At 40.8% G+C, this 20656-nt stretch overlaps 1 protein-coding gene across 2 annotated transcripts in view; it reads right to left on the bottom strand.

The window, feature by feature from the left end:
• Positions 1-299: 299 nt before the first annotated feature.
• Positions 300-20656, bottom strand: part of IL20RA (interleukin 20 receptor subunit alpha) — a 39631-nt gene continuing 19274 nt past the window's right edge. For both annotated transcript variants that reach the window (XM_072720063.1, XM_025997896.2), the window contains exons 2-7: positions 18860-18995; positions 12906-13084; positions 11567-11742; positions 10856-11000; positions 3151-3290; positions 300-1183 (exon numbers count right to left, since the gene is read on the bottom strand). In XM_072720063.1, the coding sequence (XP_072576164.1) occupies positions 392-1183; positions 3151-3290; positions 10856-11000; positions 11567-11742; positions 12906-13084; positions 18860-18995 (1568 nt within the window). In that variant the 3' untranslated portion in view covers positions 300-391. The remainder of the gene's footprint in view (positions 1184-3150; positions 3291-10855; positions 11001-11566; positions 11743-12905; positions 13085-18859; positions 18996-20656) is intronic.

Raw genomic sequence — 20656 nt, 5'->3', positions numbered from 1 at the left:
TATTTATAAAATGAATGGGCTTCATGAAATATTTTTTTACGGTGCTGTACACCTGATAAGTGCCCAGAAAATAAAAGCCATACATGTTCACTTGAGTGAATTCTTCATCCAATTTGGCAAACATTTTTGAATGTTTACAAAATGATGGGTCAGCGCCTTCATTCCAGGTACCCACCGACGTCACAAGACACCCACATGCATGAACCAACCCCCCATATGAGGCAGAAGGAAAGAAGTGCTATGAGAATAGAGAAGAAACAAGTAATTCTCAGCAACACAGAAAATCTGAGTAAACTGTCTTTCATTCCACGTACTTTATTGTTTGATCACTCCTATGTTTACACTCACGAGCCTTGTAACAGCAGGGGTGTGGCAAAGGGAAGTTCAAGGATTAGTGTTCCATTTGCACATACAATCCCCATTCCTCCATAAATTTCATGAGATAGACTTCACTTTCTTCTGATGGCTCATCTAGAGCCTCCTCCTCATAGAGTCTAGACAAAAGGCCCTCCTCCGTGAACTCCTCGTACTCAGGATGTGAGCATCCCTCTGAGTCATGTTCAAAGCTAGAGAATGACGGCATGCACAGCCTACCAGTCCGAGGGTCCCAATCCACCAGTGTGGTGGAGGACTTTTCATCTGGCTCCTTTCTCGTGTCTGGGTGCTCCCACTGCTGCTGGTCCAAGTCTCGCAGCTGAGGGACGTAGGAATACAGTGGTGTGGGGGAGCCCAGGTTGGTCAGAGCTGCCTGTTGCTCAAAGAATTGTCCTGGGAGGGACACCTCCTCCTGCAGATTGAGGTCGTGATCTCCAGGCCCCACACAGATGTCAGCAGTTCTTACCGCATACTCATATTCAATGACCGCTTTACCTGTGGGCATTGTCCTGCTGGGTGATTCTTGCTGAGTTAGGGGCAGGCCCTTGGTTGTTTCCTCAGAGTCACAGAAAATGTCCACCAAATGTACAGCATACCCCAAGTGTTTCACCTCCATTTCTGCCTGATGTGGCTCCTGGTCTTGGTGGGGCTCATTCAGATCCCATACATCGTTGCCTTTTTCCATTACACTTAAATCCTTCTGAGAAATTTTAGAATCCTCCAAAATATTGAGGGTGATAAAATTAAGCACAATTTGCTCAGCGGGTACAAAGAATCTTTTGTCAAACTCATTTCCATAAATCAAAATCTGTAAAGACAGAAGAGAACGGTTTTCACCTTTTCACTTGAGAGAGACATGAAAAACAGCTGTTAAGTAGAACTTATACTGTCATCACATAGTTCTAAAGACCTATTCTTACCAACTCATGGAAGTGAAAGTTATTCTTGGAATAAACAGAAAGCCTCATTCACATGGAGGCAAGAGACCCAAGACATACAAAAAAGGCATATGGAAGTGCAAAGTGGTCCCTGGGGGGTGTGTATCAAGTCCAAAGATCTGGGTGTCATTGCCCCCTTCCCTACCTGGCCCAGGGAGTTCAGGGCAGTTATTTAATTTCGAGGCTCAGTTTTTAATTCCGTAAACTCAGAATTTCTGTCATGTATGAAGCGGCGAGCACTGAGTGAGATAGTTTGGAAACTGCTTTATTAATTACTGTTGACGACGTATTTGTCAGGTGGCAGTGGTTACCTGTGCTCCCAGACCTGACTGGGACATGCCCTGGACATGAAATGTGGATGGTCATAAAAATTGGATGTAAAGAGGCAAAGAGGCACATGAGTAGGGATGGTTTTCCTCACTTCCCCCCTATACCATTCTAATCATACTGTAATGAGGCCAAAAAGGGCACTCCATGTGCCAGGTTATGGCCGACATACTCTAAATCATGTCACCCAGGAAAACTGGGTGGAGATTAAACTGGTACTGGGGATATGTGGAAGGTGCCCTTTGAGATGGCCTGTCATGAGCTGTGTTTCAATCCTCACTGTGCACCCCCTGATGTGATTTAACATCACAAAACAGGACCTTTAGCCTCATTCTTTTACAACATTTGGCTTCAGAAAGTGACATGTGCTCAATTCTCCTGGGATTGTTCCTCCCAGGTAGGTATCCCTCTGCCATAGGAAGCTACCTCTGAAGCCTAAAAGCAGGCAGAACAAGAGAAACATTTAAAAACCAAACAGGAATACATGTATGCATCATGCATATGTAAACGTTATATTTTAATAATTTGCAGATAAATTATTTTTGTGGTTAAAATATGCCCAGCTCATGGGAAACCTTCAGTGTACCATCCAGAAGTATAGGTTTATTCCATCTTAATATTTTCCTGCTCTCCTTGCTGTGAATGCCTGTCCTGGCCGTTTCCCTCCAAAATGTGTTCCCATTGCACACTTTGTCCAGCCCTACATCCCACTCTCCTCTTGTAGACTCTCCTCTTTGTTCCCTGGACAACTGCAGAGTCTCCTAGCTGCTTTTTTTGTTTTTAATCTTACTTCCTCCAACGTTATCTTAGACCCTCTCCATCTGGATCTAAAACTTGATTTTGACCTTGACGCTCCCTACTCAAAACCCTACAGAGAGTTCTCTTTTCGAAGAGAATGCAAAGCCCAAGTTCATTAGACCCAATTCTCCTGTTACCTGGCCCTTCCCCTCCTTCCCACTCTCACTTCTGTAGCTCCTTATCAGCAACCTGTGGTCAAGCAGTATCATGTGGTTTTCCAAACATCCACTCACCTTGGTTCCCCTGGGTTTTCTGCCAGCAGTAGGTGCTCTAACTCTTACTCCACTTTCATAATCAAAGCCAGATGTAAATCGTCTCCTGGCCCCCCTGTGGGGTTTCAGCACCCTCCCCGTAACTCCCTGAACTTTCACAGTCCTCAGTGCCTGGTTCCATCTTAGCCTTCGTGCATCATTTTGAAATACTTGTCCCCAACTTAACCAGAGCCTCTGGAAAGGCATGGATCCTGACTTAAGTTTATTTGTGTACCTCAAGACCTAGTCTAATCTGTTCATTACATGTAAAATCATCGTCAAAGCTGAGGAATCCTTCTCTTTGGTTATGTTACTGAGTGAATCTAGTAGCAAAAGTGTTGTTTAATTCATCAACTCTAAACCCACTCTGCCTGTAAAAGGGACCAGTGTCAGTTCTAAAGTCTCCTTTTCTACTTTTCTGGAAGGGAGTGTGTGTGACTCCTGCCACGCTAAGCACTCACCAAATTTGCTGGGTGTTTTTCTTTGCCAACATGGATGTATCTGTACATGAAGTAGCCCATGGCAGAAAAAAGAAACACGGTAACAGATATGGGCAAAACATACCAGAAGATGATTTTAACCCTCAATGCTGATGTCTGGTCTGTAAAAAAAGGGAGGGGGGGATAGAGGGTTATGATTCCATGTGGTGGGAAAATATTGGCAATGTCAGGTGGCTTTGGGCTGATCACTTACATTCAGGAATTCAGTTTTTCATTTATAAATGGAGAAGCTTGTAGGAAAAGTGATAAGGGGGTCTCAGAATTCTTTTTTCATTAATTAATTAATTAATTAATTAATTTTTATTGCAGTTCAATTTGCCAACATATAGCATAACACCCAGTGCTCATCCCATCAAGTGCCCACCTCAGTGCCCGTCACCCAGTCACCCCCCCGCCCACCTCCCCTTCTACCACCCCTAGTTCGTTTCCCAGAGTTAGGAGTCTTTCATGTTCTGTCTCCCTTTCTGATATTTCCCACTCATTTTTTCTCCTTTCCCCTTTATTCCCTTTCACTATTTTTTATATTCCCCAAATGAATGGGACCATATAATGTTCAGAATTCTTACTCTCTGACAAGAGCTGGTTTTCAAGAATCATCTGGACTTGTAGACCTCACTGTATGGCTGCATCAACAACGCAATCAGCAGATATTCTGGAGGGAGGGGCAAGGTGGTGGAAGAGTAGGGGTCCTCAACTCACCTGGCCCCACAAACTTACCTAGGCAACTTTCAAAACATCCTGAACACCTATGAATTCGTCGTAAGATTTAAAGAGAGAACAGCTGGAACGCTACAGAGAGAAAAGTTTTCACTTCTTCTTCTTCTTTTTTTTTTTTTTTTTTTTTTTAAGTTTTCACTTCTAACAAGGTAGGAAGATGGAAAGAAAATAAAAAAGAATCAAGTGGCGGAGGGCCCCGGGGAGGAGCCAGGAGCCGGGTGGGTGGGAGCCTCGGGGCAGGAAAGCCCAGCCCTGGGGAAGCGGGGACTTTAAAAATCCGCGCCCTTGTTTTCCTGGACACAAACGTGCTCAGCAGGGAGATTGGGCAGAACCGCAGGAGGGGCAGGGAAGCCTCCAGATCCCCGGGTCACTATGAGAAGAGGGGCACCGGGGGAAAGCGCTCAGCCCTGGGGCATCGGGGAGAAGCCAGGGGTCAGGCGGAGGCTCTGGACGGAGGTGGCTGAGCCCGATCCCGGTGGGAGAGAGGGCCCTGGGAGCGCAATTCCAGGAGCACAGGGCACCGAGCAGACACAGCCAGGATCCTGCGCTCCCCCCGGGACAGGCGGAGGCAGGGAGGGCACAGGACAGCGAGGACGCTCCTGCCGCCGGGCGCCCCTGAGCTGTGCAGGTCAGTGCCCCTTGCTGCCCTGGGAGCACCTAGGCCGGTGCAGACTGGGAGCTGCGGTAGTTCCTGGGGGAGCTGACTCCAGAGCTGGAGACCTGGCCCCCACCAGTGTTGCTGTTCCTCCTGGTGTCACCTTGTGCCTGGGAAGGGCGAGGCTGCCAGGGGACAGAGGTCTCACACTGAGCCTGGCACCTGACAGAGGGCGGGGCAGCTCCCCCAGGTACACACACCTGAGAATCAGCACAGCAGGCTCCTCCCCCAGAGACCAGCTGGAAGGACAGAGGAAGAGCAAGTTCTTGACTAAGCAGTGCTAGAAAGCTCCAGGACTGAGTGAAAATAGTATGTAGAACTAGAGGGTCCTTTTTCTTTTCTTCTTTTTTCCTTTTTCCATACAACTCATTCTTATATCAGACTAAAAATTCCCAATATTTTTCTCTTTTTCCACCTTAACTACAATATTTTACCAGCCAGCTCTTCATTTTTAAGTTTTTTCCTTTTTGACTTTCATATTTCTACAATTACATGTTTTAGATATATTTTCCACTTCTGGATTCCCTTCAATATATTCAATTTAATTTTGGTAGATAAGAGATATGGGTTTTTGTTTTTTGTTTTTTCTGCCTCATTTTGTTTTAAAATGGTGGAAGTTAGTACCGTCTAAAACATGACCAACATGTACCCAGAACCAAGTGGGACACCGTGATGGTTCATTCTGTGAGATTATATTGTTTTCCTTCCCATTCTGTCCCCCTCTTTTATCTTGTTTATGTTTTTGAGGTCAATGTTGGGCTTTTACATAAGTATTGCTGGTTTATATAAATTTGGGACTGAGCATATTCTAATATACAGAACAAAATACACTCAGAACCAAGAGGATCACCCTCTAGGACCCCTCAGAGAGACTACATTCTTTTTCCACTACCACTTTCTCACCACCATCATCTCCACCCCCCCTTCCTCATTACTTTTTTCTTCTTTGTTTTCAGTTTTTGGCTTCTTACTTATACTACTTTGTTTTATTTATTTTTTTGAAGATTTTATTTATTTATGATAGAGAGAAAGAGAGAGAGAGAGAGGCAGAGACATAGGCAGAGGGAGAGAAGCAGGGTCCATGCCAGGAGCCTCACGTGGGGCTCGATCCCGGGACTCCAGGATCACGGCCTGGGCCAAAGGCAGGCGCTAAACCACTGAGCCACCCAGGGATCCCCCCTATACTACTTTGTTTTAAAAATTTTCACTTTAGTAGTCTTTTTGTTTTATTTTGTTCTGTCCTTCTTTTTCTTTTATTTTCTGGTCTCTGACCTCTTTGGAATCATCTAGGGTGTATTTTACTTAGGTCATGGTTGATATTTTTGACTCAGCCCACTCATACAGCCACTCTGCACTAGAAGAAAGAATTCACTACAAGAGAAAGAGACTTCATTACTGCAGAATTGAGATCTAATCAGGCCGAAATTAAAAAAAGATTAAATGAGATGCAATCCAAACTGGTTGTTCTAACTGCTAAGGTTAATGAGGTGGAAGAAAGAGTAAGTGACATAGAGGACAAGTTGCTGCTAAGGAAGGAAGCTGAGGAAAAAAGAGAAAAACAAAAGCCCATGAAAAAAGGCTTAGGGAAATAAAGGATTGCCTGAGAAGGAAGAATATACATTTAATTGGGATTCCAAAGAAGGCTGAGAGAGACAGAGGACCACAAAGCATATTTGAACAAATCATAGCTGAGAACTTCCCAAATCTGGGGAAGGAAAGAGGCATTCAGATCCAAGAGATAGACAAGACCTCCCCCCAAATCAATAAAAACCATTCAACACCTCAACATTTAATAATGAAACTTGCAAATTTCAAAGATAAAGAGAAAATCCTTAAAGCAGCGCAAGACAAGAGATTCTTAACTTATATGGGGAGAAATATCAGATTAACAGCAGACCTCTCCTCAGAGAACTGGCAGGCCAGAAAGGGCTGGCAGGATATATTCAGGTTCCTAAATGAGAAGAACATGCAGCCAAGAATACTCTATCCAGCAAGGCTCTCATTCAGAATAAAAGGGAGAGAGATAAAGAGCTTCCAAGATAGGCAGAAACTGAAAGAATGTGATCACCAAACCGGCTCTGCAGGAAATATTAAGGGGGACCCTGTAAAAGAAAGAGGAAGTCCAAAGAAATAATCCACAAAGACAGGGACTGAATAGGTATTACAATGACACTAAATTCATATCTTTCAATAGTAACTCTGAATGTGAATGGGCTAAATGATCCCATCAAAAGACACAGGTTATGGGACTGGATAAAAAAGCAAGACCCATCTATTTGCTGTCTACAAGAGACTCATTTTAGACCTAAGGACACCTCCAGCCTGAAAATGAAGGGATGGAGAACCATTTACCATTCAAATGATCCTCAAAAGAAAGCTGGGGTAGCCATCCTCACATCAGATAATTAAAGTTTATCCCAAAGACTGTAGTAAGAGATGAAGAGGGACACTATATCATACTTAGAGGGTCTATTCAACAAGAAGACCCAACAAGAACATTCCTCAGCATCTTAAAAACTATCTACGAAAAGCCCACAGCAAATATCATTCTCAATGGGGAAACACTGGGAGCATTTCCCCTAAGATCAGGAACAAGACAGGGATGTCCACTCTCACCACTGCTATTCAACATAGTACTGGAAGTCCTAGCCTCAACAATCAGACAACAAAAAGAAATAAAAGACATTCAAATTGGCAAAGAAGTCAAACTCTCCTTCTTTGCAGATAACATGATACTGTACATAGAAAACTCAAAAGACTCCACCCCAAGATTGCTAGAACTCATACAGCAATTCGGCAGTGTGGCACGATACAAAATCAATGCCCAGAAGTCAGTGGCATTTCTATACACTAACAATGAGACTGAAGAAAGAGAAATTAAGGAGTCAATCCCGTTTACAATTGCACCCAAAAGCATAAGATACCTAGGAATAAACCTAACCAAAGATGTAAAGGATCTATACCCTAAAAACTACAGAACACTTCTGAAAGAAATTGAGGAAGACACAAAGAGATGGAAAAATATTCCATGCTCATGGATTGGAAGAATTAATATTGTGAAAATGTCAATGTTACCCAGGGCAATTTAATGCAATCCCTATCAAAATGCCATGGACTTTCTTCAGAGAGTTGGAAAAAATCATCTTAAGATTTGTGTGGAATCAGAAAAGACCCCAAATGGCCAGGGGAATATTAAAAAAGAAAACCAGAGCCGGGGGCATCACAATGCCGAATTTCAGTTTGTACTACAAAGCTGTGATCATCAAGACAGTGTGGTACTGGCACAAAAACAGACACATAGATCAATGGAACAGAAGAGAGAACCCAGAAGTGGATCCTCAACTTTATGGTCAACTAATATTTGACAAAGCAGGAAAGGCTATCTGCTGAAAAAAGTCTCTTCAATAAATGGTGCTGGGAAAATTGGACATCCACATGCAGAAGAATGAAACTAGACCAATCTCTTACACCAGACACAAAGATAAACTCAAAATGGATGAAAGATCTAAATGTGAGACAAGAATCCATCAAAATCCTAGAGCAGAACACAGGCAACACCCTTTTTGAACTTGGCCACACCAACTTCTTGCAAGATACATCCATGAAGGCAAGGGAAACAAAAGCAAAAATGAATTATTGGGACTTCATCAAGATAAAAAGCTTCTGCACAGCAAAAGAAACAGTCAACAAAACTAAAAGACAACCTACAGAATGGGAGGAGATATTTGCAAATGACCTATCAGATAAAGGGTTAGTCTCCAAGATCTAGAAAGAACTTATTAAATTCAACAGCAAAGAAAGAAACAATCCAATCATGAAATGGGCAAAAGACATGAACAGAAATCTCACAGAGGAAGACATGGACATGGCCAACATGCACATGAGAAAATGCTCCACATCACTTGCCATCAGGGAAATACAAATCAAAACCACAATGAGATACCACCTCATGCCAGTGAGAATGGGGAAAATTAACAAGACAGGAAACAACAAATGTTGGAGAGGATGTGGAGAAAGGGGAACCCTCTTGCACTGTTGGTGGGAATGTGAACTGGTGCAGCCACTCTGGAAAACTGTGTGGAGGTTCCTCAAAGAGTTAAAAATAGACCTGCCCTATGACCCAGCAATTGCACTGTTGGGGATTTACCCCAAAGATACAGATGCAATGAAACGCTGGGACACCTGCGCCCCAATGTTTATAGCAGCAACGTCCACAATAGCCAAATTGTGGAAGGAGCCTCGGTGTCCATCGACAGATGAATGGATAAAGAAGCTGTGGTCTATGTATACAATGGAATATTCCTCAGCCATTAGAAATGACAAATACTCACCATTTGCTTCGACATGGATGGAACTGGAGGGTATTATGCTGAGTGAAATAAGTCAATTGGAAAAGGACAAACATTATATGGTCTCATTCATTTGGGGAATATAAAAATTAGTGAAAGGAAATAAAGGGAAAGGAGAGAAAAGGAGTGAAAATATCAGTGAGGGTGACAAAACATGAGAGACACCTAACTCTGGGAATTGAACAAGTGGTAGTGGAGAGGGAGGTGGGTGGGGGGTTGGGGTGACTGTGTGATGGGAACTGAGGGGGACACTTGGCGGGATGAGCACTGGGTGTTATGCTAAATGTTGGCAAATTGAAGTCCAGTAAAAAAAATTAAAAAATACAATAAAGTAAAATAAAATAAAATAAAATACACACACAAAAAAGAAAAAAGAAAAGAAAAGGGAACCCTCCCGTACTGTTGCTGGGAGCTCAAACTGGTGCAACCACTTTGAAGAACAATATGGAGGTTCCTCAAAATAAAAATAAAATTACCAAAAAAAGAAGACCTAACAATCATGAATATTTATGTCCCTAATGTGGGAGGTTGCCAAGTATATCAGTCAATTAATAACTAAAGTAAAGACAGACTTAGATAGTAATACACTAATACTAGTAGACTTCAACACGGCACTTTCAGCAGATATTCCAACATTTTATGTCTGGTTATGAGACTCATGCAGGTCTTATATTTGAAGCTAAGTGTGTCTAATATTCAAGCAACATATACACTTTAAACTCAAAATGGGAACCCTCTTGATAAGATCCTATTAAGCTGCCCCCACTTTTCCATATACACATTTGACTCAACCTTTTCCAAATATTAAGTAGAAGACAGGAATGTATGGCATCACCTTCTAGACTTTTTGGGTAGGTCTGGAGCTTGGGATGTGTGTAGGGAGGTGGCTGAGCTGGTGTATGCCGAGAGTGGCCAATCTGCTTTGTTTTGTCTTTTGCTTGCTTAGCATTTCAGTTTTCTTTGACATATGGCAAGGAAGCCTTCATTTTAAGGGGAAAGTATGAAAGGATAGAGATTCAAAAATAAAGCTTTTCACTTTCAATAGGTACTCACAAAATCCCCTTTATATTCTTTAAGACAGTTTCATCTTGTGATGGGCTCAGTGAGAGGGAAGAGGAAAGCAGGAGTCTTATCACCATGGCCATCCCACAGCTGGTGATGGGGGAAAAGGTGTGACATTAGTTCTAGGACAGCATGTTTGGAAGAGGGAAATGGAGGAATAATGAATCATGAGCCATTTGATGAAGGTAAATGTCAGAGTTTATTTGCAATGTTTAGGTTTTGAGTTCAAGGTCTTCTCACCCTTCAGGAAGAACAAATATACAAATGCCAAGTTCCGAACTCTTTTCTCTCCTAACAAGAATGACAGTCTTCAGCCAAATTCAGAAAAAAATGAAGAGACAAAAGGAAAGAGAGAGAAGCAATGTAAGTGAGGGAGTAACTGTGGATTTGCTGATCCCAGATGCTTTTGCAGCCAGTGAGTGATATCTGAATGCAACTTGTGGAGCCTGTAATCTGTATTCCTGAGAGTGAGCAAAAGCTAGCGTCTTCAAGTGTTTTTAGGGTAATGTTTTGTTTCTAGCACTAAAACTTGATGTTCTGGAGGACCACAGAATTTCTACTGATGAAAGGGATGACAATTAAAAAAAAAGATGCGTGTAAAAATTCTTAATTGTCATTTTCCCACGGATTAAGATTATTGGCAAGCAGGTATCAGGACAGGTGGTAAGAGTTCCCCGGGGGGAATGTAAACACACCCTAATGCGGGTCAAGTTCAATGGCAGAGTCCCAGGCTTCTCAATGCACATCTGGTGATGGTTGTCTCTGCTTTTGTCCCAACCTGTTTCTGGTAGATTTGGATTTGTCCAAACTTTGTTTATAATTGCCACACTTCTAGTTTTATCAGATTTCCTTCTCTAGACCAGCTGAGGGTTTTTAAGCATACCTTTCAAAGTGCGGACACACTGCTTCTCAGAAGGCTGAGCAAGACGAGGTGGCCCTGGGACGAAAGATTCCACAAGGACGCAGTACAGAGTGTCTGGCTCCAGCCAGACCAGCACCAGTGTGTGGTTGGTCACACACTGGGACCACTAGGGCAGGGGATGGGAAACAGCAATTAGGGCCAAAGAACTCCAGCACCACCCCAGACAGATAGCTCCAGAAGGAAATAAAACACTGAGATACCACTGAATCTTTCATAATCACTATAAGCTTTTTTTTTTTCAGCAATATCTTTAAAATAATCTTTTCCTTGAGCTCAGCTGAGCATGGTCAGGAAATGGAACCATTCTGGGAACAATTTTAAATAATAATGTAAGGACAGATTTCTTGCTCAACCTTGCCCTGTGTTCTCACTGACATTTCTTTCTTTCTTGGAGAGTAACTGACAGATCATATGCAAGACAAAGTTCTCCATCAAAGTGAGGTGGACAGTCGTTCTACACCCAACAGCAACATCACACCCCACTGACAGAGTTTCTGTAAGGGAAATCTGAAGAGCACTGTTGAGAATTTTACATATCAACTTCCACTGTGTCTTGTCTAGCATGTCTTTGAATATCACATCTTCACAGATTCCCGTGCCTCAGGGCTGCTTATTCAGCATTAGCTACAGAAAGTCACCAGATTAGAGGCCCCCATTCCATTCCAGACTTACCATTCTATTGGATTTAGTATTATATATGGACACATTATACTTCAGGTTGGAGTATATCTGTCGCATGGAAATAGAACTTTCTTCTGGACTTCTCTTCCATTTCTCTGGAGCCGTCAGGACAATAGAAATGGATTTCTCATCTGAAGTCAAAGCAACCCTTGGTGGTCCAATTTGTGCTTAAAGGGGTGGGGAGAGGGAGGTATCATGTTCACATGTAGAAATCACTATGTATGAAACTACAGTATAATCCTACTGGAATCAAAGCCCTAAAGCTATCCTCTTAGTTGAGATGACTCAGAATGCTCTAAGGTTTTGCCACATCTTGAAACAGTCATTTCACACCCCTGACACAATATTAAAACACAAAATTCAAGTATGTATTTACTTAGTTCCTAGTCCCATGGATGAACAGATGGTAAACACAATTAAAAGTGTTTACAACACTCCTGTGACTTGAAAAATTGGTGATCAATAACATTAATATGATTTAATAAGTGGTGGAAATCAGCCATGGAGGAATGAAGCAGTGTTAAAGACTTTTGAAGATGTGATTGGAATGATCTAGAGCAGAGGCTTACAAATTTTTATCATAAAGGTACAGATAGGAAGCATTTTAGGCTCTATAGGCATATGATCTCTGTTGCAATTCTTATTTATATCAATGTAAAAATCATTCTTAGCTCTTGGCCTACAGATAAATGGAAAGGGGCAGTGCCATACTAAGAAGGGCATCTAAGGAGAGGTTCCAGCTCCAGGACTGGAGGAGCACTCGTAAACTTCATTAGGGCAGCTCTGAGTGGGTCCTCTACGGCTGAATCAGCACAGAACAAGACATGGAAAAATTTAAAGAGCAAATATCAGGAAGATGTTGCCTGAATTCTGAGTTACACTAGAAATGATGTCATCACACTAACCTGTTCATAACAAGAAGAGACTTAGTTTGGCAAGCAGAACAATCTTGTGTCAATCTTGTGCACCTATATCCATGGTTTATAAACCCACAGCAGTGAAAAAAACCTGTCAGTTCTTCAAATTACAGTCTTCACTAAATAATGAAACAAAATTGAATTTTGATAATATTGGCATCTAATGTTAATTTTGGATCTGGGAGAGATCTTAGGGATGACTCAGCCAAACCTCTCCTTATAAAGACGAAACTGAGTACTAGCAAGGTGGAGCATTGTGGGCTGGTCACTCTAGCAGCTGAGGGACAGAGAACAGAACAAAGTCACCAGAGCACTGGCCTCTTTGGCAATGCTATCTGTGAGGCCGAGACGTCACACTTGACGGTCAGATGAACTTGATATTTTCTGTATTTACAGACAATCATGTTACTTACTTTCTAAGAATGGATAGAATCGTCCGGTTTCTGCCCATTTGGAACAATTCGTTTCCCAAATGGCCTTAACTTTGGCATAATATTGATGTTCATAATCAGAAGTTTCCACAGAGAGATCACAGCAGGTCCTATTGATATTTCTACATTCGGATTTACTCAGCCATTTCTTTTGCCCATATCTGCTGAGAAAGAAACTGAATTAATAATGACGTGCCTTCTGTGATCCTAATAGGGGGGAAAAACAGTCATTATACAAAATTGAATGGAAGTTCAGACCTTCACTTCAGAACAAAAGTGCCTGTCATTGAGATAAGAAGAATCCATGTTTGCTGCTAGCAATTTTTTTCATTAGCTGTCAGGAGTATGAGTCAGAATTTCTGCAATCACCTCTCTTTTCTGTGAATTATAATATGGATAGCACATTTTGAGAGCATGTATTTTTTTTATTATTCTTGGGTTACAGTAAAAATTTACATGTTGTGTGATCAGTTCTTCTAGTAATTATCTATGTAAGATTTTTAGTCCACCATGTCTGTGAAGGTCAATTTGATGGGCTATTTTTAGAAAATTAGTCATTTTTTTTCTTGGAAGAAAAATTACCTTGACATTTCCATAAAATTTTAAAATGTACTTGTTATCAAGGGTTCTAGGGAAAATTCACTAGATTGGAGTGCATGCCGCAGTAATTATAGTGATGGTGATGATAGTGACTGGGTGTTCATATAGATTTCTCCTTTCTTTATTAAAGACACAACACTCAAAGCAAGTGGGGAGGGGGAAATATTTTTAACAGTTTTCAGGTGGGAGAGACTGAGATGTAGAGAGTTGAAGAGCCACGAAGAGAGACAGGGTTGCATGGGAAGCTATGAAGGGATTAAAGCAGGTGTGCTGGGGTTTTAGAAGGCTAACTGGTGTAGCATGGAGAAAGCAGTGGGGTAGGAGTGGCAGCCTGGGGATCCCTTGAGGGGATACTGCAGTGGTCCAGGTGGAAGATGTAGGTGGCTTGGGCTGGGGTGGTGGCAGTGGAATAGATGACAGGACCAAAGGAAGAAATATTAGGAGACAGGACTTGGTAATGGAGTGTAGGTAAGAGATGAGAGAGATGAAGGTGTTCAGGATGATATATCTTTCCATCTGGGACAGTGGTAACATTTACCAAGATGAGGAATCCTGAGAAATAGGTTTGAGAAATGGGGAGGTGGGGTGGGAGGAAGGGAAGATAACAAGTTCAGCTTTTCACCTGTGAACCTCAGGTATGTGAAAGATACCCAGATGTGGATGCCCAGTAGGCACTGGGGCTCAGCACAGAGATGTGAGTGGGAGGCAGTGATTTTGAAATCAAAGGCACAAAATTGTTCATTGAAGGCATAGGTGTGAATAAAATTATCCTGGAGCCACAGCAAAGCCTAAGATACAATTCCAGGATCATCAAGGTTAAAAAGTTGGTTCCAAAGTACAGTTAGAAATAGCAGCTAAAGGGGCATCTGGATGGCTCAGTTGATTGAGCATCCAATTCTTGGTCTCAGCTCAGGTCTTGATCTCAGGGTTGTGAGTTCAAGCCCCACATGGGCTCCTCACAGGCTCCTCATGGAGCCTACTTAAAAAAGAAAAAGAAAAGAAATTGCAGCTAAAGAGGGAGAATGAGAAACAGACATTACATAAGTCAAGGCAAGAGCATGTCTTGAGGATGAGGAAATGTGGACTTTCTCAAGTGTTGTCAAAGCTTAAGGCTATCCTCTCTTTTCATAATATAGCAACAGATTTCCAGAAAACAATGTATCTTGTTTCATAAGTACCATACCTGCTGAAAAGACATTAGAAATACAGTTCAGATCTTGTTGACCAACTTTTCCATCAAGCAGTCACCACTGCCTAAGGCTTTCCAACTTTTTTTTGGCTGTGAGCCACAAGAAGAAATACATTGTACATTGTGACCCAGCTCCTATAAACATACATATATTTAACATACTAGTACAAAGATTTCATAAGATGATATTTAAACTTTACTACATGCCATGAATTCAGTTATTATCCATTCCAATCTACTTCACACCATTCCAGTCCTTTCCATTAAAAATAATGCTAGCTATGTGCTTCAAAATTGATTTCATGGTCCATCAACAAGTCTTGACTTACAGTTTGGCAAATATCACCCTCACCGATTTGATCTCCTCTCCCCTAATTTCCTTACTCTGCCAAGGGTAGGGCAGCTTTCCATGACAGAGGTCGATGGAGGAGAAAATACTCTTTACTGGATTCTGAGCATTATGCTCTGTACGCCTGATAAACTGATAGACATAAATCATTCAATGACGACTTCAGTAACGATGTTAATGCATGACAAAAAGTCATGTGAGGCCCTCAATGGTCTCTATTTTCTGCTAATTCCATAAAGCTTTTATCAAGTGCTTATTATGTTATTATGTATTGGGACTGATGCTTAGGATTTCTATGCCTTATCTCATTTAATTATCCTAATGACCCTACGAGGCAGGTGCCATTATTTTCACCCCATTTTATGGATAAGGAAACAGACTCAGTGAGATTAAGGAACTGCTCAAGTTGATATGACTAATAACAGACATATCTGGGATTTGAACCACATTTCAAAGCTTGGGCCACAGCTTGTGCATGTAGAACTGCACTGTATATTTTCTGCATTAAATTCTTTCGGCAGGTAGAATTCAAACTTTTGTTAAAATTCATTTTTTACTTGGAAACAAACTTCACTCCAAAGTGTAAAAGCATAATGTGTAACTTGCCCAAGGTTAACTGGCTAAGTTCACAGCCTGGCTACAAACCAAGGACTGTGTGACCTTGGAGCTGAGGTTGGAGTCCTACTGGTGACACAACACTGCTCTGTATTCCTGTTCATCTTGGACATGCATAAGCATGTAAGACCTCCAATATGGCAAGTTTCTTTTTCAATACTCATTCTTGAAAGTTGTACTATCTCAATTATTTGCTCTCACAGAGTAATGATGACTCAATTTTTTTGTTAGCCTTTTTAGAATCAAATAAAAATGTAAAGGACAGAACAAGCTCATTGCTTCACCTAATGGAAAAGGAATCCAGGGCAAACTCAAGAGCCATTTCTTTTTGCACAGTGACATCTTCTTTCCTAAAACACCAGCTTTCAGAGAAACTCCTCGAAAATGAAAATGAGGTCATTGTGAAGAGCTGCTGAAGTATTTCACTGTCTTTAAGGATCAGAATATATTTTTCTTAGAGAAAAATGATTTTGGTGTTCTTTTTGTAAATAGGGTACTTTTAAAAAATTCAAACAATCAGAAATGTGTAATCAAGACAGAAACAAATCACTCTAAAGCCTATTTGCCTGAAACATTTGGCATTCATAATTCTGGACAACTCATTATGCTTCTTTATTCACATAGGAATGATTAAATAGCTGTATACACAGACAGTAACTAGATCATACCATACTTATGGTTTTAATCAAAGTTGTAAATTTAACCTGATTTGAATTTATATTTTCTTAAGATTCTATTATCTATCTATCTATCTATCTATCTATCTATCTATCTATCTATCTATAGAGTATGAGTGGGGAGAGAAAGAATCCCAATCAGATTCCATACTGAGTTTGGAACCCAACCCTGAGCTCAATCCCAGAACTCTGAGATCATGACCTGAGCCAAAATCAAGAGTCAGACACCTAACCAACTGAGCTACCCAGCTGCCCCCTGATTTGAACTTTAATAGAAAAAGAAATTGAAGTGAAATTAAAGGAATTGCTGTAGTTCAAGTGTTTTATCACCACAAGAGACATTAGTTCCTAAAAGATCTTTTAAATTAAGATAATAGTTTATGAAAAATATTGAGAGTTTAGTTATCAAGATGATGAAATATTTTCATTTTAGATCACATTTAATGGCTTCCTGCCATGAAACTTAGTACACTTATAGTTTTTTTTCCCATCTTCTAATCTGTTATATTATTGTCTAGGTTTCAAGCATTTACAAGAAAGTTCAATAACCACATTTCCTATCATTATTTAGCCTCAGTTCTTCACTTAGATGGTCTCAATATGCGTAACAGTTTTTCTACAATAACAAATAATCTTGTCAGTACTAAGGTCTTTGTTCAGGTTCATCTTTACCTCTGTCAGCGGATATCATCTTTAGTTAGTGGTTTTATCCCCCTCAAGAAGATCTCAGGGGAGTGCTACCCTGACATCTCGCTTGCTTGAAAATACATCTGTTGAACTTGATAAGAATCCTAGATCACACCCCTTTTTTCCGCAGAGGATGTATCTCTGTCTTTTGTTGAGTGTTGCCAGACACAAATCATCCTCTCCCCTGCCCCCCTTGAGCCTTGCTTTTGCTATGACAGTCATAAAGTATTTCATCTTCTTCAAGTTCAGAACCTCACCAGGATAGGTCTTCCTATTGTTTTTATTACATTTTCCTAGACTGAGCCTGCATTTACAATGCACAATTCCAGAGAGTCCAGAGAGTCATTATCACTTGTTACATTATCACTTACTATTATCAGTTAGCCATAGGGTTTTACTCTCTATATACTATTTTGATCTTCCATCTTTTCCCTAAGCTCCACCCACTTGCTTAAAAAAATTCTTCCTCTTGTCTTAGAATCTTTTCTTTAACTGCTTTCTTTCTCTCTCTTTCTTCTCCCTTCCTTCCCTCCTCTCCCTTCCCCTCCACTCCCCTCCCCTCTCCTCCTGTCCCCTCCCCTCTCTTCTCCTTTCCTTTCCTTCAGATTTACCATTAGAGATCATGTGTATGGACTCAAACTCTGAACAATTATTCCTCTGAATTTTTCTCCTATTTCCATGAGAAAGTTTTTCAGGAACTTTTCACTGTGTGTGTGTGTGTGTGTGTGTGTGTGTCTTTCTCCTTCCCAGTAATAATGGAGAGATGCTATGCCAGATTCTTTGGGACTATTATTCTTTGAACAGGGCCAGCTATTTACTGAATATTAGGCAAATGGGTATAGGAGTGAGGGTGTGTCACACACCTGTTCTCCAAATCATATTATTTCCTTTGCTGGAGAGCCTGCCCATCCTCAAGTTTTGGAACTGCAGGAAGCTGATGTGCCACAAGGCACATTAGTGACATCACAGTCCCCTAGGGTGCCTCCCAGGCACCATCATACAAGCCACCTCACTGCTTATGCATTCACTTTAACAGGGCGACTGGCCCCTCTACAGGGAATGTGTAACTTGAACGTGATTTCCCTTTCAGCTCCTCCTTCTCTGACATTCTGTGGCACCAAACTGGGGCTCATGGGGACATTTCCTTAATTTCTGGTAGGAGAAATCCTTAGATTCACATCCTTAGACTGTACTGTAACATTGATTCTTATGAAATTATGTTCTACTGTTGGAGTTCAAGAAGGTAGATTCACTTTCAGTTTCTGCAGCTGTTTTCCTTCAGATTTCACAGTACTTGGCTTGTAGGTTCCACAGCTTGTGGCTTGGGGTTTGGTCGTTTCCTTTGTTTCTCTGAAGATGGGCATCATCTATGTGCTTTGCATTCTTTCTTGCTTGCAATGAGTTTTGCGGGACATGTGAAATGTGAAAATGTCCATTCACTACTACCTTTTATAGGAAGAGCTAGTAGCACAGACTTCTACACTCAGTTTCACTTAAAAATGTCTGTAATTCCAATAAGTTTAGACATTTCAGAGATGATGGATTTCCTTGTTTTCTCAGCCAGGGAATAACATTTTGACCAATTTCTTTTCCCCATTTAAGTAACTTTCCCTCACTTAATCACCCAATGTTTCTATCTTCACCAAGAAATGGTTTTCTAATTTAATCTAACAGAACATCCCAAGAAAATTTAGCATAGAATATCTAAAACTTTTCTTTTCCCACTTGTTTAGTACAATAGATGGTTTATCTTTGCACAGTTAATAGGTATCTGAATCTTATGTTTATAAATTAGCCAAAAGGAAAAGAACCAACTTACATAAAATACTGCACAGTGTAAGTAACTTCAGCTCCTTGTAGGCCCTCTGGTGGACTCCACTGTAGGATATTCTTCATGTTTATGGATAAGAAGGTAATATTCGTAGGCTTGGGTAAACCACCAGAGATGCAGAGAACTGAAAAAGGAGTAGAGAGAAATCAGGGTCTTAAAGGAGAAAAAGGAAAACATAACCCCTGTGGTAGATGGTCTTCAGACATGGCCCCAACAAGGTGCACCTTCCAGTACTCATGTCCTATTTATTTCCTCCTAAACCTAGGCTGACCCCATGACTTACTTCAACCAATGGAATGTGGCGGAAGTAACTCTGGGACTAAGTCTTAAGAACATTTGGCAGTATCTATTTTTGCTCTTTTGAAAGTCCTGAGCTGGGGATCCCTGGGTGGCTCAGCGGTTTAGGCCCTGCTTTTGGCCCAGGGCGTGATCCTGGAGTCCCAGGATTGAGTCCCACATCAGGTTCCCTGCATGGAACCTGCTTCTCCCTCTGCCTGTGTCTCTGTCTCTCTCTCCCTCTGTGTCTCTCATGAATAAATAAATAAAATCTTAAAAAAAAAAAAAAAAAAAAAAAAGGAAATCCTGAGCTGCCATCTAAAAAGCTGGGCCACTCTGCTGGAGAAATCACAAGAGGCCATGCACAGAGGGAAATGTTCAGTTGTCCTAGCTAGGCCTAGCATTCCAACCAGGAGGCCAGAATGAAGCCACTTCTGCCATAGATGAAGCTGCATGAGACTCCAAATGAGACCAGCAGAAGAAGCATCTAGCTGAGCCCCAGCTAATCCTCAGGTTTGTGAGAAATAGTAAAATGACTGTTTTAAATCATTTTGGGCTAGGTTGTTAATGTTTCAGCAGATAACTGAAACAATCCCCTTATTAGATACAGAAATCAAATTTAGGATAAATGGCCCTGAAAGTCTCAAGTTTTGGAGGCTGGTGTTAGGGTTAGCTTTACTAAAGGATAAAATAAAGCAATTATTGGAAAAGAAACCAGTGAAAGAAGACAATGTATTTAATTAAATGCGGATATGTTCACACAACTGTGATCTAAGAAAACTGTATCCTAGAGGATTAATTTGTAGAAATCTGCTCTAGAAAAACAATAAAGAATTGAGATACTACCAACAAATTAAGTAAAGGACAAAAGGAAAGTGGAGGATAATTTCTTATAAAAGAAAATAAGGATCATCTTTGAATTAAATTTAAAAAATCATTGGTAACATGCAAGAATCAAAATGTTAACTTAAAATATTGGAGAGATCACAAAGTCCTGGATAATAAACAATCAGATTTTAGGAAGAACATATCTTATCAGAAATATGCATATTTTAGTCAATGGACTGGAAAATAACAAATTTTGATACTGCAAACCAACCTTAGGAAATGAAATTTAGCTAAGTCACCAAAAACTGGTCTAATCTTAGCTACAGTCCCATAATTCTTGTGTGAGTTACCTGGGACTAATGTCAGTTTATCCTTGGGATAAAACCAATTTCTCAGCTAAGATTAGCTAAGATTAGCTCTATACAATGTATTGTAATCCCACAAACCAAATGAAAAGAAAAAAATTATTTGCTTTAAAATTAAACTTTGTAATGTAACTCTAATTCTAACCCAAAATAAGCTCTTTAACGCATAGCAGAGTAACCAATATATAGGTGGTTGAGTGTTTGTTTGGGTGTGTATACATATGCTATATTTGTAATGGCTTCTGCTTTCAACCTTGATCATTTTTTTAAATATCTCTGTTTTATTTTTAAGAAGAAGGTTAAATACTCAAGGAGA

This window comes from Vulpes vulpes, chromosome 1, assembly GCF_048418805.1.
Source record: "Vulpes vulpes isolate BD-2025 chromosome 1, VulVul3, whole genome shotgun sequence".
NCBI lineage: Eukaryota > Metazoa > Chordata > Mammalia > Carnivora > Canidae > Vulpes > Vulpes vulpes.
This window is presented reverse-complemented; position numbering and strand designations above follow the sequence as displayed.